Source organism: Chinchilla lanigera, unplaced genomic scaffold (genome assembly GCF_000276665.1).
Source record: "Chinchilla lanigera isolate Chin_1 unplaced genomic scaffold, ChiLan1.0 scaffold00042, whole genome shotgun sequence".
Lineage (NCBI taxonomy): Eukaryota > Metazoa > Chordata > Mammalia > Rodentia > Chinchillidae > Chinchilla > Chinchilla lanigera.
Genome location: NW_004955443.1, coordinates 19,747,129 through 19,760,177, shown reverse-complemented (window position 1 = coordinate 19,760,177; position 13,049 = coordinate 19,747,129). Strand labels below are relative to the sequence as shown.

The 13,049-nt window shown below is 40.8% G+C and overlaps 2 protein-coding genes across 3 annotated transcripts in view; one reads left to right on the top strand and one right to left on the bottom strand.

The window, feature by feature from the left end:
• Window positions 1-406, bottom strand: part of Sepsecs (Sep (O-phosphoserine) tRNA:Sec (selenocysteine) tRNA synthase) — a 99,417-nt gene extending 99,011 nt beyond the window's left edge. Inside the window, exon 1 of the mRNA XM_005392041.2 lies at window positions 254-406. The gene's annotated coding sequence lies outside the window, so the exon portion shown is untranslated. The remainder of the gene's footprint in view (window positions 1-253) is intronic.
• The window catches only part of Pi4k2b (phosphatidylinositol 4-kinase type 2 beta), a gene marked incomplete in the record, with an annotated part of 31,573 nt that overhangs the window by 392 nt on the left and 18,132 nt on the right, over window positions 1-13,049 (top strand). For both annotated transcript variants that reach the window (XM_005392044.2, XM_013518062.1), the window contains 5 exon segments: window positions 1-90; window positions 7,135-7,271; window positions 9,621-9,821; window positions 10,911-11,042; window positions 12,838-12,991. In XM_005392044.2, coding sequence (XP_005392101.2) covers window positions 1-90; window positions 7,135-7,271; window positions 9,621-9,821; window positions 10,911-11,042; window positions 12,838-12,991 — 714 coding nt within the window.

The window sequence follows — 13,049 nt, the reverse complement described above, 5'->3', positions numbered from 1 at the left end:
GCGAGGCCGGCGACCGCGAGCCGCTGCTCCCGCGCGGAGAGCCCTGGAGGTCGTCCCCGGAGTCGGACCGGAGCCGCCCTGCGATCCCAGGTGCGAGCGTGGCCAGCCGCGGGCGCCGGGCGTGCTGTCCCCGCTTCTGCTCGCTGGCTGCGGGCTGGCCCACCTCGGGCCAGCGGTTGTCCTTAAACTCGGACGCTTTCGCCCTGACCCCGTAGTGAGTGCGCGCTGGAGTCGCTCTGGGCGGAACGCTTACCCCTGCCGAATGACGTAAAGCGTTTGCTCAGGTTTGCACTTGAGCTCCGAATTGAGAACTCCGCACTATCCGAAAGTTCCCCGAGTCGTGAGTCCTTTGCAAGGTGGATGACAGCAGAGAGATGAAGGGCCTGCTTCCCACTTGCCACGGGGACGCGTTTCAAAGCCCTTTTCCACCACGTTATTGTGACGCTAGCCAGAAAGGGCAGAGGGAGTTGAATTCCTGTTTCTGCCACCTCTCTGGCAGTCTTTGAGTAGCCTCTGTACCGAGACGTTAAGAAAACACACTTTTTTCACCCTTAACGGGACTGACGGCCTCTGAAAGAAAGAGTAGTTGAAAGGGTGTTGAAGTTAGTTAAATGTAGCCGTGCTATTGCAGGCCTGAATATTTGTTTGAAGTTAAGTTTTTTTTTGGCGAGTGTAGTTGGGTTACTTTGTTGGAAAGCGATTGGACTGATACTTAAAGACTTCCAGCTAGTGACAGACGGGCCTGTTTGGAAATAGTGCTAACAGCTATTTGCATTTAAAGAGAAGGCACGCAGGCGGTGCCTGGAGTATCACTCCACGTGACAGAGTTTAAAGAAAAGCCTCAGAAAGTAGTGTTTGCTTTGTTTTGTTTTATAATGAATACTGCTTTGTTTTTCTGGAGTTGTTAAATTTTACCTGTTCCTCCTACTACTCTAATGTGCCTTTAATCATTTAAAGAATTTTGGATAGAATAAGTCACTCAAGACTTCTACTCAAGTATAAATCTTGTAAAGTAAATCGGAAGGACCCAAAGAGAGTAGTCTGGCTGTGCGTGGTTGCGCATGCGTGTAATTCCAGCACTCAGGAAGCAGAGGCAGGAGGATTGCCACAAACTCGCGGCCAGTCTGGACAACATAGTAAACTCAAGGCCAGCCTGAACTACATAGCAAGACCCTGTCTTAAACAAACAAAACCAGTTTGTCTGATTGTTAAACCTTAGAAAAAGCTTCTGACAGGGATGTCTGCTACCATTACAAGGTTAGCTAATTGCATGTGCCATTTGCAGTACGACACTAATTAGAGCAAACAAACCTGAAGTTGGAACCAGATCACAAATAAAGCCGCATTCACCTAGCAGTGTTGTCAGTTTGGACTTACATTACCTAGATTTCAGACTAGGATGTAATTAAAATCCATAGGGCTAGCTTGCCATTTTCTACTCCACAGTTTTACTATTTTTATAAATGTTTGTTGGGTGAAAATGGCTTTTTTGTAAACAAATAATAAAGATCAAAGTGACGATGAGTATGATAATTAGAAAATAAATTATTAAAAGGAATCCCTACCTTCTTAGTGGTGGTAACTAAGAGTTTGATAAGATCTTTTAAAAATTATTTTCCTTTAATTCTCACAACATCACAGCAAGTTAGTTGTCATTGACCCCCTGCCTTGTTGTGAGAATTGAAAATTAATAGAACTAGAGTGACAGGCAATTCCTAAAACTTCAGAAGTGAGTGGTTTGCCCAAAGTCAAATATCCAGGAAGTGGTAAAACTAGGTCTGAAACCAGGACTGAAACTAAGTCTTTCTTCTTTTTTTTTTTTTTATGTCTTGCTTTATTTCCATTTTGCTCTAGATCTCTGTGTTTGTTACTTCTGAATATTATGGAGGTTTAATTTTAATGGAATTTTAAAATAGTTTTGAACTATAAAAGCTGCTCAGAAATCTTTAGAAGACATTTCTGAAAAGTATATGTTAACTTAACTAGATATTTAGTTTGAGGGTTTTTTTTTCCTTTTTCTTTTTTTTTTTGAGACAGGGTCTTGCTATACAGTTCCAGGTGGCCTTCAACTCACTATGTAGCCTAGGCTGGCCTCGAGCTCAGAGCGATTCTGCCTCAACCTCCTGAGTGCTGGGATTACAGGTGTGTGCTACCACACCCAGCTTTAGGTTTTGGTTTTTTTTTGTTATTGTCTTTTTGAGATAGGGTCTCACTATGCAGTTCAGGCTGGCCTTGAGCTCACTTTGTATCCCAGGCTGGTCTCAAACTTGCAACGATCCTCCTGCCTCAGCCTCCTGAGTGCTGGGATTACAGGCATGCACCGCCACGCCCAGCTAGGTTTTTTATTTTACTTTCTTTGCCCTTTATCGTCAAAGTATTTCCAAGACATTCTTGCCTTAGGTCAGTATTAACATCCTTTATGATGCTTAGCTATTTTGTTTATATAGACAGAGGCATTACATACTTAGCCAGTAGAAGAACGTCATAGGCTTGTTATTTTAACAAGGCATTTGACATAGTCTAGAAATAACATAAACCGTAGTACAAGTTGTTAGATCAGAGTCAAAGTAGGAGTTCTGGCATTCCTTGTTATAGTTATTTTAATCATTAAATTGGGTAGTTGTAAAGAGGATAACAGCACCTGTACAGCAGTTGGTATGTGGTAGGCATAGTTCATAGTTCCTCTATACTAATTCATGTGTAAGCCTGTAAAGCAAGTACTACTTCTTATTCCCACTTAAAGCAGGGAGAGTGAAATGACTGAACTTTGAACACACGTGTCCTCTGTTGTAGACCCTGATAGAGAACAGTGTGCGAATTTACAAAAAGCAGCCAAAATAGGAGAACATGTGAGTTTATAAATAGTTTATAGTTTATAAATCACGTGATGATTCATGATGGCGTATAAGTGTGTGAACAAAATAAAATGATTTAAAAATGAGGAAGACGAGCATGGGAAATAAGAGTCATAAAGTGAACAAGGTAGAGGGTGGAATAAGAGTCCACGACGTACATCAGTTACTTGAAACAGGGAGGCCACGAGTGTGACTTTTAAGATTACCAAACAGTTAACCCCAGAGAACCCAAATGTGTTCATAAAGTTAAACTGATTGCTTGAATAACTGATAAAGGATAGCTTGTCAGGTATTCTCTTGGGGAAGAGACTCCATGCTGAACAATATCTCTCAGTAAAAGAGCAGTTGATGAAAGTGATTGATTCCGTAGAGCTGCTCTTATAGCCTCCTGGAAGCCCACTTCAGAAGCAGGTCTAATAGCTGGTGTTAGCGTATTACCTGACGGAGGTTCAAGACCCTCCTAATCTAAGTCAGAGGAAGGCCTACATGAGTGGGTGTACGTGCGTCTTGATCCAGTGTAACCAAGCTTTGGAAAGTAAGTGGCCATGTATTGGAGATTGTTCCTTATCTACTGCTTCAAACACAGTTGTCCTTTGTTCCCTATTTATTACAGAGATTCAGCATGCATCAAACATTGGAGTGCCTACTGGGTGCCAGTGTAAACCAAGGCCCTGAGGAAACAATAGTGGCCTTTATCAGATGGCTGCCTGTGGTGGCTAGCCCTGTCCCCACACAGCTTCACAGCTTGATGAAGGAAACGGTCGATTAAACAAACACTTCTAACGGACCCTGTATGTCCCCTGATGGGGAAAACTGAGTGTTCTTTGGACTCATGGAACCGTGTCCTGGATATGGGAGCCAGGGAGGCTTTGGTAGAGGAAGTGGCGTCCAACCTGTGACCTGAAGGATGAGTAGCACTGTGATCCCCGAGGCAGGGCTCGGTTCACCAAACTTGTTAGCATTTACTTTTTTCTAGCAAATGTGCTGGTTTGTGAGTAAGATGTATTTCTAATCCTCAAGGGAGGACAAGTTCATTTTGATGTACTCATTTAAAGTGAATGTTGATAAAATGACCATGTATTTATATTCAGGTAAATATAAAAAGCTAATAATGGGTTCCTTTAATCCATTTTCAGTTTCTGTTTTGTAAAGGACCAGCAGCAACCCTTAAGTGTGGTCAGGGGATAGTTCATTAACTTTTCAGGCGCATTTGTTGAGGGCCCACATGTTCCAGGCCCTGTTCTAGGCACATGGGATATATCAGAAAATAGAGATCTCGGTCTTAGTGGGGCTTAGAGCATTTTGTCAGTGTTGTAAATGTGCAGGATGAAGAACTGAAGAATTAGCCATGGGAAGTTGATTCGGTATATTCATGGTAACCACTAGTCTCAGAGGGTGAGCTGAGCATCTTGTAGAGTGATTTGTCTACAGATGTGGTGATGCATGCTGTCCTCCTAGCTACTGGAGAGGGTACGACAGGAAGATCCCAAGTTTGAGGCCAGCCTGGGCAATAGTGAGACTCTGTCTCAAAACAAAAAGGACTGGAAGTGGACCTCAGAACAGGGCCCTAGGGTTCAATCCCAGTACCTCCGTGGAAAACGTTACAGAGACAGCGTTTAGAGGGGTTGAATGAGACTAGAACTTACATTTATTCAAATAAATACATCTATAAGTACCACTAAATACTGGTCCTTTTTCCAAGTAACCAAAAAAGGCAATTTCTTTGTTTTTAAAGAGTTTTCAAGGGATAGATAAGAATGATTTGGGATGGGCATATCAATTTATAGACATGACTAAAGTTTTGGATTATTTATTCTTTAGAATAGGTTAAATATGCTTAATTGCCCTTTTAATAGTATTTTTCTCAGTGCAATCTTGTAAAAAATAGTAATAGTTTTATTTATGACTTAAGGAAAGTTAAGAATTTTTGTAACACCCGTATAGCATTGAAATGCCTCCCAAATTAAGATATGAACAGGTTTATTTGGCTCCTGAGACTTCTGTTCATGGTAATCTGGCTCCAAGACATGATAGAAAGGCCTGGTGGAGAAAAGCTGTTCAACCCATGGTAGCTAGGAAGTAGATGAGGGGAACAGTGCCAGAAAGGAAGGGACCAGGTATACACAGTATGGTGGATTGATAACTGGTGGTCAACTTACAGTATCCAGCTGAACTAAGTAAGCGTGGTACTGGGTGTGGGAGGCCCACCTGAGGACTGTTGCCAGCAGCATAAGAGGCAGAAGTGGAGAAGAAGGGAGGCTGTTGGGAGCTGGTAGAAGCTGTAAGGAGCTGTTGGTTTTCTTGGAGGAGCTTGTCATGCTGTCTTTCGTGATGAACTCAGCTGTTACCATCGTCCAAGGAGCGCAGGACCTTGTCACTGAGAATGGCTTCGGTTCACTTTCGGGGAGCTCTGGTCCTCACTTTGAGCATTGCTTCCTGGCTCCGGAGGGGAAGATGGTGCACTCCCAGTCTGCTAGAGAAGCTTGTTGCTTTGGCTTTCCTGACGGGAACTTGGCTTTCCTGATCAACAGAGGACCTCGGGACTTCACTGTTGCTGAGGATGGCTGTGGTACTTTTCGGGGGAGCTCTGGTTCTTTCTTTGAGCGTCACTTCCTGGCACCAGTGTAGACCCCTCATCCTGCTGGCACAGACTTTCTAGATTCTACCACTGACCTTTGTGCCTTCCCAGCACAGATCCATGAAACAGGCCTGCCTGAGACATTGTTGGGGGCTCTGGGCCTCCAGTTGGACTCGTGGGAGGCGTTGTTATGGGCTCTAGGTCTTCAGCAGGACTCATGCAGGACATTAATGCAGGGTCCAAGCCTTCAGCTGGATTCTTGGTCTATAATGTGGAGAGGTTTCCTGAACGCTGTTGTATATGATTCTTTGGGTGACTATTATAATTTTATAGAATATGTGTCCTGTATTATATTGTTCACCTTGCAAAAAACCACAACACACAGTAACCCAAAAGTCATGCCTCCACGACCCACTCAAATACACCCAAAGGTGTGCTTTCCTAATCCCTTAGGCAGCTCATGCACCAGTCAAGTTGACAGTCCAGCTTAGTATGTGCGATCCTGGCAGATTCGAAGGGTTTTTGGCTTACCCTGGAAGATTTCTAGTTGACAACAGCTGGAACAGGGAAGAGTGGCCATGAAGCCTTCAGGAGGGTGGGTAAAGATGAAGATTGAGCTTGAGGTAGTGAAGTTTGGCCTGTGTATTAACATCCAAGTGGAGACACTGAGCGCTATAGTCCAGGCTCGAGATACAAAGTGGGGAGTCATCAGTGTTAATGAGGGAGAGGAGAGACAAGGAGCACCAACTGGACCTAGAAAACCCACAATTAAGTAATGGCTCAGTAGATACCGTGCTTGGGGGCTGGTGGTCATTTTTAAAATTCTCTTAGATAGGGTGCGAGGCCATCTGCTGGGAGGGTGGGTGGGAGAGGAGGTGGAGACGCGGAGGAGAGGAGTTGGCTCGTGCATGTAAGTCCGCTGTCCCTGAGCAGACAGAGTCAGCAGCAGACCCCAGGCTTAACCAGTACTGGGCACTTTCCGTGACAAAGGGAGAGCGGCAAAGTGGTTCTACAGTGATGGGCCATAATTTAATCTGGCCAAAGAGGGAACTAAGAACCTCAAGGTGGTGAAGAAGGACTGTGCGGTAGAGCCGTGGTGGAGAAGTTTTAGACTCGGTGAGCTGGGAAGATAAGAGGTGCTTGCAATTGAACATATGGTTGCAGGTACTGGTAAGGACGGAACTGGAGACAAAAGTAGAGTCAAAGCTGCAGTAGGAAGGAGGACAGACTCACTGGAGAGGAGCAGAAATGAGAAGTGTCCGTGTGATTTTTTTTTTCAAGAAAAAGGTTCATGCCTATATTACTTGATCAATTTTTCATGCCTGTATCTTGTAATCTGAGCAGCTACTTTAAATATAACAGTATGCAATGTACTAACCGTTACTCTTCTACAATCTTGTTTTGAAATTTTACAGCATTGTTTTTATTGTTTTTTTTTTCCTTTTCTTTACAATTAAAAAAAAAAAAAAGAAAAGAAAGAGTGAACTTTTATCCCCATACGTCATTATCGGAATTTAAAGAGAAGTGGGATTGGGTTAGGGAGGAGGGTCAGAGCGGAACATGTAATACTTGATTGCATTTTTCTCTACCTCACTGTCCTCAAACCAGTGACCTAGTCCATACATATGGTGGTACATATTCTGAGTGTCCTTGTAGCTGGTCTCTCTCCTAATGCAGTGACTTCTTATACTCACATGGCAGGAATGAATGCGTTCTTGGATGATCCAGAGTTTGCTGAAATTATAGCAGCAGCAGAGCAAGCAGTAGAACTTGGAGTTTTTCCAGAGAGAATCTCTCAAGGGTCTAGTGGAAGTTACTTTGTGAAGGATCCTAAGAAGGTGAGAATTTCACAGACCTACTGTATATTGCTGAAGTTTTGGAAAACACAAATTTAAATGTGAATTCATTGTGTTTCTGAAGATGTTTTTCTTTTAAATCTGATTGCTTCTTCCTTTCTAAAATTAGGGCCTTTTTTTTTTTTTTTTTTTTGACTAAAGCATCCTACTGTATAGAAATAGAAGTAATCAGTTTAAATTATAGCTTGCTGTTTTGATATTTTATATTTGGTTTTGAGCATTTAGTAAATGCCCACATTCACCTGTAGATTTGTTGAGCATATATTTGTAAGTCCTTACCTTGTAGAAGCTTGGTACTATATTAGCCAAGCACAGGGCCAGGTGTAGTGGCACACACCTGTAATCCCAGCACTTGGGAGACTGAGGCAGGAGCATCACTGAGAGTTGGAGGCCCACTGGGGCCATCAAATGAGTTCAAGGCTGCATGGTGAAACCCTGTCTCAAAAAGATGACAACAACAACAGCAACAACAGAACTATATTAGCCAAGCACAGTGGAAGTTCAAACTTTCAAACCCTGTCTGATATCATTTCTAAATATTTGACTTTTCCCCCCAAAGGTACATTTTGCCCTAGGAATATTTTCTCTGACATCGTTTCAAGGAAAGGATGCTGTGAAACCTGAAGTTTAAAGGGATTGGATTGTAACAAAGTGAAATGTACTGAAATGTGATTGTAGAGTAGAAAAGAGAAGTTGATATGACACTTTCTTCCACTTAGTCTGGAATCTGTCAGAAATGTGCTGTTTTTTCTAGAAGCTTTCTGAGTGATGGTAGATAAGCAGTTTCTTTTTTTGAGAGGGAAGAAAGTATTAACTTCACTCAGTTTTTTCTAGCAAAGATTGAAGTTATATTTTAAAAGTGATTTTACAGCATAGTCTTTTCTTTAAAATGTAAATATATTAGTAGATATCTAGTTGCAAGGGTGCCTTAGAAGACTGAGACAGAAGGGTCACTTGAGCCTAGGAGTTAGCAACCATCAGCCAGTGCAATTTAGGAAGACCCTGTCTCTTAAAACATAAAATAAGTGTATTTGTAAATAACGTCAGTCTCTCCATCTTTATTCTAGACTTCTTACCTTTCTTTCCTTTTGTGTGTATGTGTGTTTGTTTGTTTTTGCCTTGTGCATGCTAAGCAAATGCTTATCATTGAACTGCATCCCAACCTATGCTTGATTTCTTATTCTTACTGATTTTTTATTACTCAGATTTTGTTGTTAAAAAAATTATATATTTAAAATTATGTGGGTTTTATTTCTTGTCTAAGGATAATTTAACCTCTAAATGTAACATGAATAAGCCAGGCATGGTGGCACAGGCCTGTAATCCCAGCACTCAGGAGGCTGAGGCAAGAGGATCCTTGCATGTTTGAGGCCGGCCTGGGTTTCATAGTGAGTTTGAGGCCATCTTGAACTATGTAGTGAGACCCTGTCTCAAAAATAAATAAATAAAAAATAAATTTAACATGAATGTATTTTATTAGATCATTACTAAAGATTATAGGGGCTTTTAGATATCTATTAGCAAATTCCTATTTAATAGGAGAGAGTTTATTTAAAATTGGCTCATGAAAAACTAACTGGAGTTTTAGTGTGGGAGACTCTGACCCACAGATGTTTAGTATGTCATATATCATCACCTTTGTGTTTTAAAGAACTTTTATCATTGGATTTATTAGTTTATGTAACAAATACTTGATGCCTACTGCATATCAGGTACTGTTCTAAGTATAGGAAATGCAGCCTAATGAATGCCTTGCCTGTTTATAAAGTACGCCATAGCAAGGAAAGTATACAATAAACTATCATTTTGATATTTATTAGATACTGAAGAATAACACAGTGTGACCAGCAGTGGTGGTTTTCAAACATTTAAAACTTAGTGGAACATTTTAACTTAAAAATCTAGTGATAATGAAACAAGTGAGATCAGAGTTAGTAGGGAGATAGGTTAGATGGCATGCAGTTTTGTCCTCACGTTCTTTTAATCTAAAGCTTATCACAACAGTTTGCAAACTACTGGCTCAAAAGATCATTTGAGGTTGTTGAATGAGAATGAATGTAAAAATGTGATTGGAACCAAATCTCTTAATACTTAAGGGTTATGCCTAAATGAGGAGGGAGTAGCAATTTATCAGAGTGTAGTTTGTGGACTACTACTAATTATATACACTACATATATATTTATATATACCTTCGTGTATAGTCTAATAAGGTATATATAATCTAGTAAGATACATATTGCCTAATTATAGCAATATTATAGTCTCATTTCTGTTATTCTATATATCTATAATGTCTATATTATAGTCTCATTTCTGTTTTTCCTCCACAGAAAATTATTGGTGTGTTTAAGCCCAAATCAGAAGAGCCTTATGGTCAGCTGAATCCAAAATGGACCAAATATGTCCACAAGGTCTGCTGTCCTTGCTGCTTTGGCAGAGGCTGCCTGCTTCCTAACCAGGGATTCCTTTCTGAAGCTGGTGCCTACCTGGTAGATGAAAAGCTTCATCTGGGCATTGTACCGAAAACAAAGGTAAAGGAGAATTCGTCCTCTTCAACTAGTGCTTCTAATTCACAGCCTGCTCAGTGTGAGTACTTTACTCCTAATGCTAGAATCTGAAGTTGGGTCTCTTTTTGGTAACTGTCTATGTTACTCTTCTCTCATTGCTGAGACAAAATACCCAATGCCCAAAATTAAGGAAGGAAAGGTTTATTTAGCTTACAGTTTTTGGAGGTTTCAGTCCACATTTGGCTGGCTCCAAGGCAGAGCGGCACATGGCAGAGGGCAACAGTTCATGGCGGAGGAAGACAGCAAAGGCAAAAGGAGCACAAGGGAGGAGGGGCTGCAGGCAGCCTCTTTCCCTCCCTTACATTGATTGTATGCAGACTACCTGCCCCAGGGCAGGTGTAGCACTCACACACATAATTCCAACGTTGGACCATAAATTAATCATGAACTCTAAAAGCCCGCCCCATGACTGCTTGTGGCTTTGGAGGGACACCCAGACACAAACCATAACAGTAATCCAAGAATCAGAGGCAACTAATAAATTGAACCTGGTGTGGAACCACAAAGTAGTCAAAGGAACAACTCATTCCTGTGAGGTCAGATGATGCTAACAGAGGAGGCAGTACTGACATCTAGAAAGCAGAAAAGGTTAGGGAATCTACCAGTCCCATTGAAGGCAGAGAGAACTAATGTGGTCACAAGATTACTTTTCTTTTTGAGCTTTTCATACTTCTTTTTTGGTGGGGCAGACAGGGTTTCACTCTAGTCCAGGCTGGCCTTGAACTCACTACGTAGCAGTGATCCTCCTGCCTCAGCCTCCCAAGTGCTGGGATTACAAGCTTGCACTGCCTCACCCAGTTTGAGCTTTTTATATTTTACTAATTCTACATTTTAAGACTTTTTCTCCTGAAAAATTTTTATACCTCTCTCAGAAAGAAATATGTTCCAATGTACAGAGCTTTGTAGAATCCTCTGGCCTTTGTATTTTAGATTGTCTGGCATTAGAACAGGGTTAAACTTCGTTCGCTTACAGCATTAGATGAATTTGCTAGTGTATGTGAATAGAAGTTCTATAATGCAAATTCTAACCATTTCTTTAAACTATGTTTCTAGGTGGTTTGGCTTGTCAGTGAGACATTTAACTACAGTGCAATTGACCGTGCAAAAGCAAAAGGCAAAAAGTATGCTTTGGAGAAAGTGCCAAAAGTAGGTAGAAAGTTTCATCGGATAGGACTCCCGCCCAAGGTAAGTCGCCTGCTAAGCTTCACTTGGGGTGCAGCTGGGCATGTAGGACCTGAGCTCCACTTGTGAGACACCATGCTGGGAGCTGTGGCTATGAGGTGAACAGACCGCGAGGAGCTTACAATAAGCAAGCAATTTCAGCGCCATCGCAAGGCTGTTGATAGGATGCAAGCAGGGAGCACTGAGAGGATAGAAGGATGCCTAGGGCTGGGCTTATAGCTTAGTGGAAGAGCACTTGCCTGACTTGGGAAGCTCTGGTTTTAATCCCTAGTACCGTAAGGCAAACAAAACAAGCCTATCTGAGTTTGAAGGCTTTGTAACATCGCAGTGAAAGTGCAGGTTTAGAAGCAGACCTAGGTAGGTGCCAGTCCAGCTGGGTGGATCCCTGGTTGGCTCCAAGACCGCGGGCTAGGTCCTTCCTCTCTAAACCCCAGGTTCTATAACAAGGGGATGACACTAACTACCAATGAGCTTGTGGTAAAGGTTAGCTTAAGAAATTTGTGTCAAGCACTTGGCATGTAGTAAAGGTTTAACAAATGCCAGCAGCCGTGTTAACCACTATATATAAGATTTATTTATTTATATGGTGGTGTTGGGAATTGAACCAGGGCCTCAAGCATGCTGGGCAGGTGCTTTACTACTGAGCTATATTCCCAGCCCATTTTCTTTTTGAGACAGGGTCTCACTTAAGTTGCCCCAGGCTTCTTACCACTTTTAAATAGATCTGAGGGTTGGTTAATAACAAGCTAAGCAAGGGTGGAGAGGGCAAATGGGAAAGGCATTCTAGGAAAAAGCTCTAGGGCTTACTTTTTAAAAATGTATCTGACCTATGATTTTGTTGTTTTGTTTTTGTTATACATGTATCTAGATAAAAGAATTCGAGTAGAAATTAATGGTTACCTAACTTTTCAAAATTATAGTCCAAGTAGGCAAGAAATATGGAGAATTTTTACAAGGTCTGTTCTTTCCTTGGATACATTGAAATTTATGTTGACCATAGAAGAACAGAGTACTTAATTATAAGTACTTTAAAGAAAACCTTTAAAGTAGGAAATTTTCATGCTGAGAAGAATATAAAATTTTGGGAGAAGAAATGGATTTTCTTTGTGGTGCTTTGTTTGCATTTGTGAGGCAGTACAAGTTGTCTGTTGTCTGCTGTTGAAACTTAGATTTCCATCTTTAAAGCATTATTCAGTATTAACTCATAAATGGACATATCTTGAAAGAAGGAACTTTTCTTAAAGATATTATAAAGGTTATAATTAATTGATTAGTTCATTAAAATGTATTGGAAGGTCTTTGATCTGTATAGTCAAAGAATCCATTCTATTTTTAAGTTAAATTCTTATCTGTATTTGATGTTGTAAAAAGAATTCTGAAATGTTTCTTCAGTAAGATAAAATTGTGCTATTATGAAATAACCAGGATAGGTATACAATTTGGCCTGCGTAATTAAATTCATTTTAATGAATATTTTTAGAGAGCAGCATTCTTGTTATGAATGTCTCCTTGAAGGCACGTGTTTATTCTCTTTTTTAATTATCCTAAAATAGCTGCTATGTTCCTTGAAAGTCTGGGGTTGAATATTTTTCATTTGCTATGTATACTTCGTGTGATTATTTAAAATTAGTGTGTCAAAATAGTCTTCTTGATAAATGTGACTTATCTAAATTAGTGTTGACTTTTGTTTTTATTATTGTGTTTATATAACATTTTGTGACAGTACTGCTGTGAAATTTTAAAATTAATCCCTTTGTTCTTGTACTTTCTTTTCTAACTTTAGTTCTTAAAATTGTAGATTGGTTCCTTTCAGTTATTTGTTGAAGGTTACAAGGAGGCTGAATATTGGCTTAGGAAATTTGAAGCCGATCCTTTGCCTGAGAATATTAGAAAACAGTTTCAGTCACAATTTGAAAGATTAGTTATTTTGGATTACATCATCAGAAATACAGGTATTGAAATTCTCTACTTACTCACTCCGATCTTGGCTTTCAAACTAGATTCTTGCTA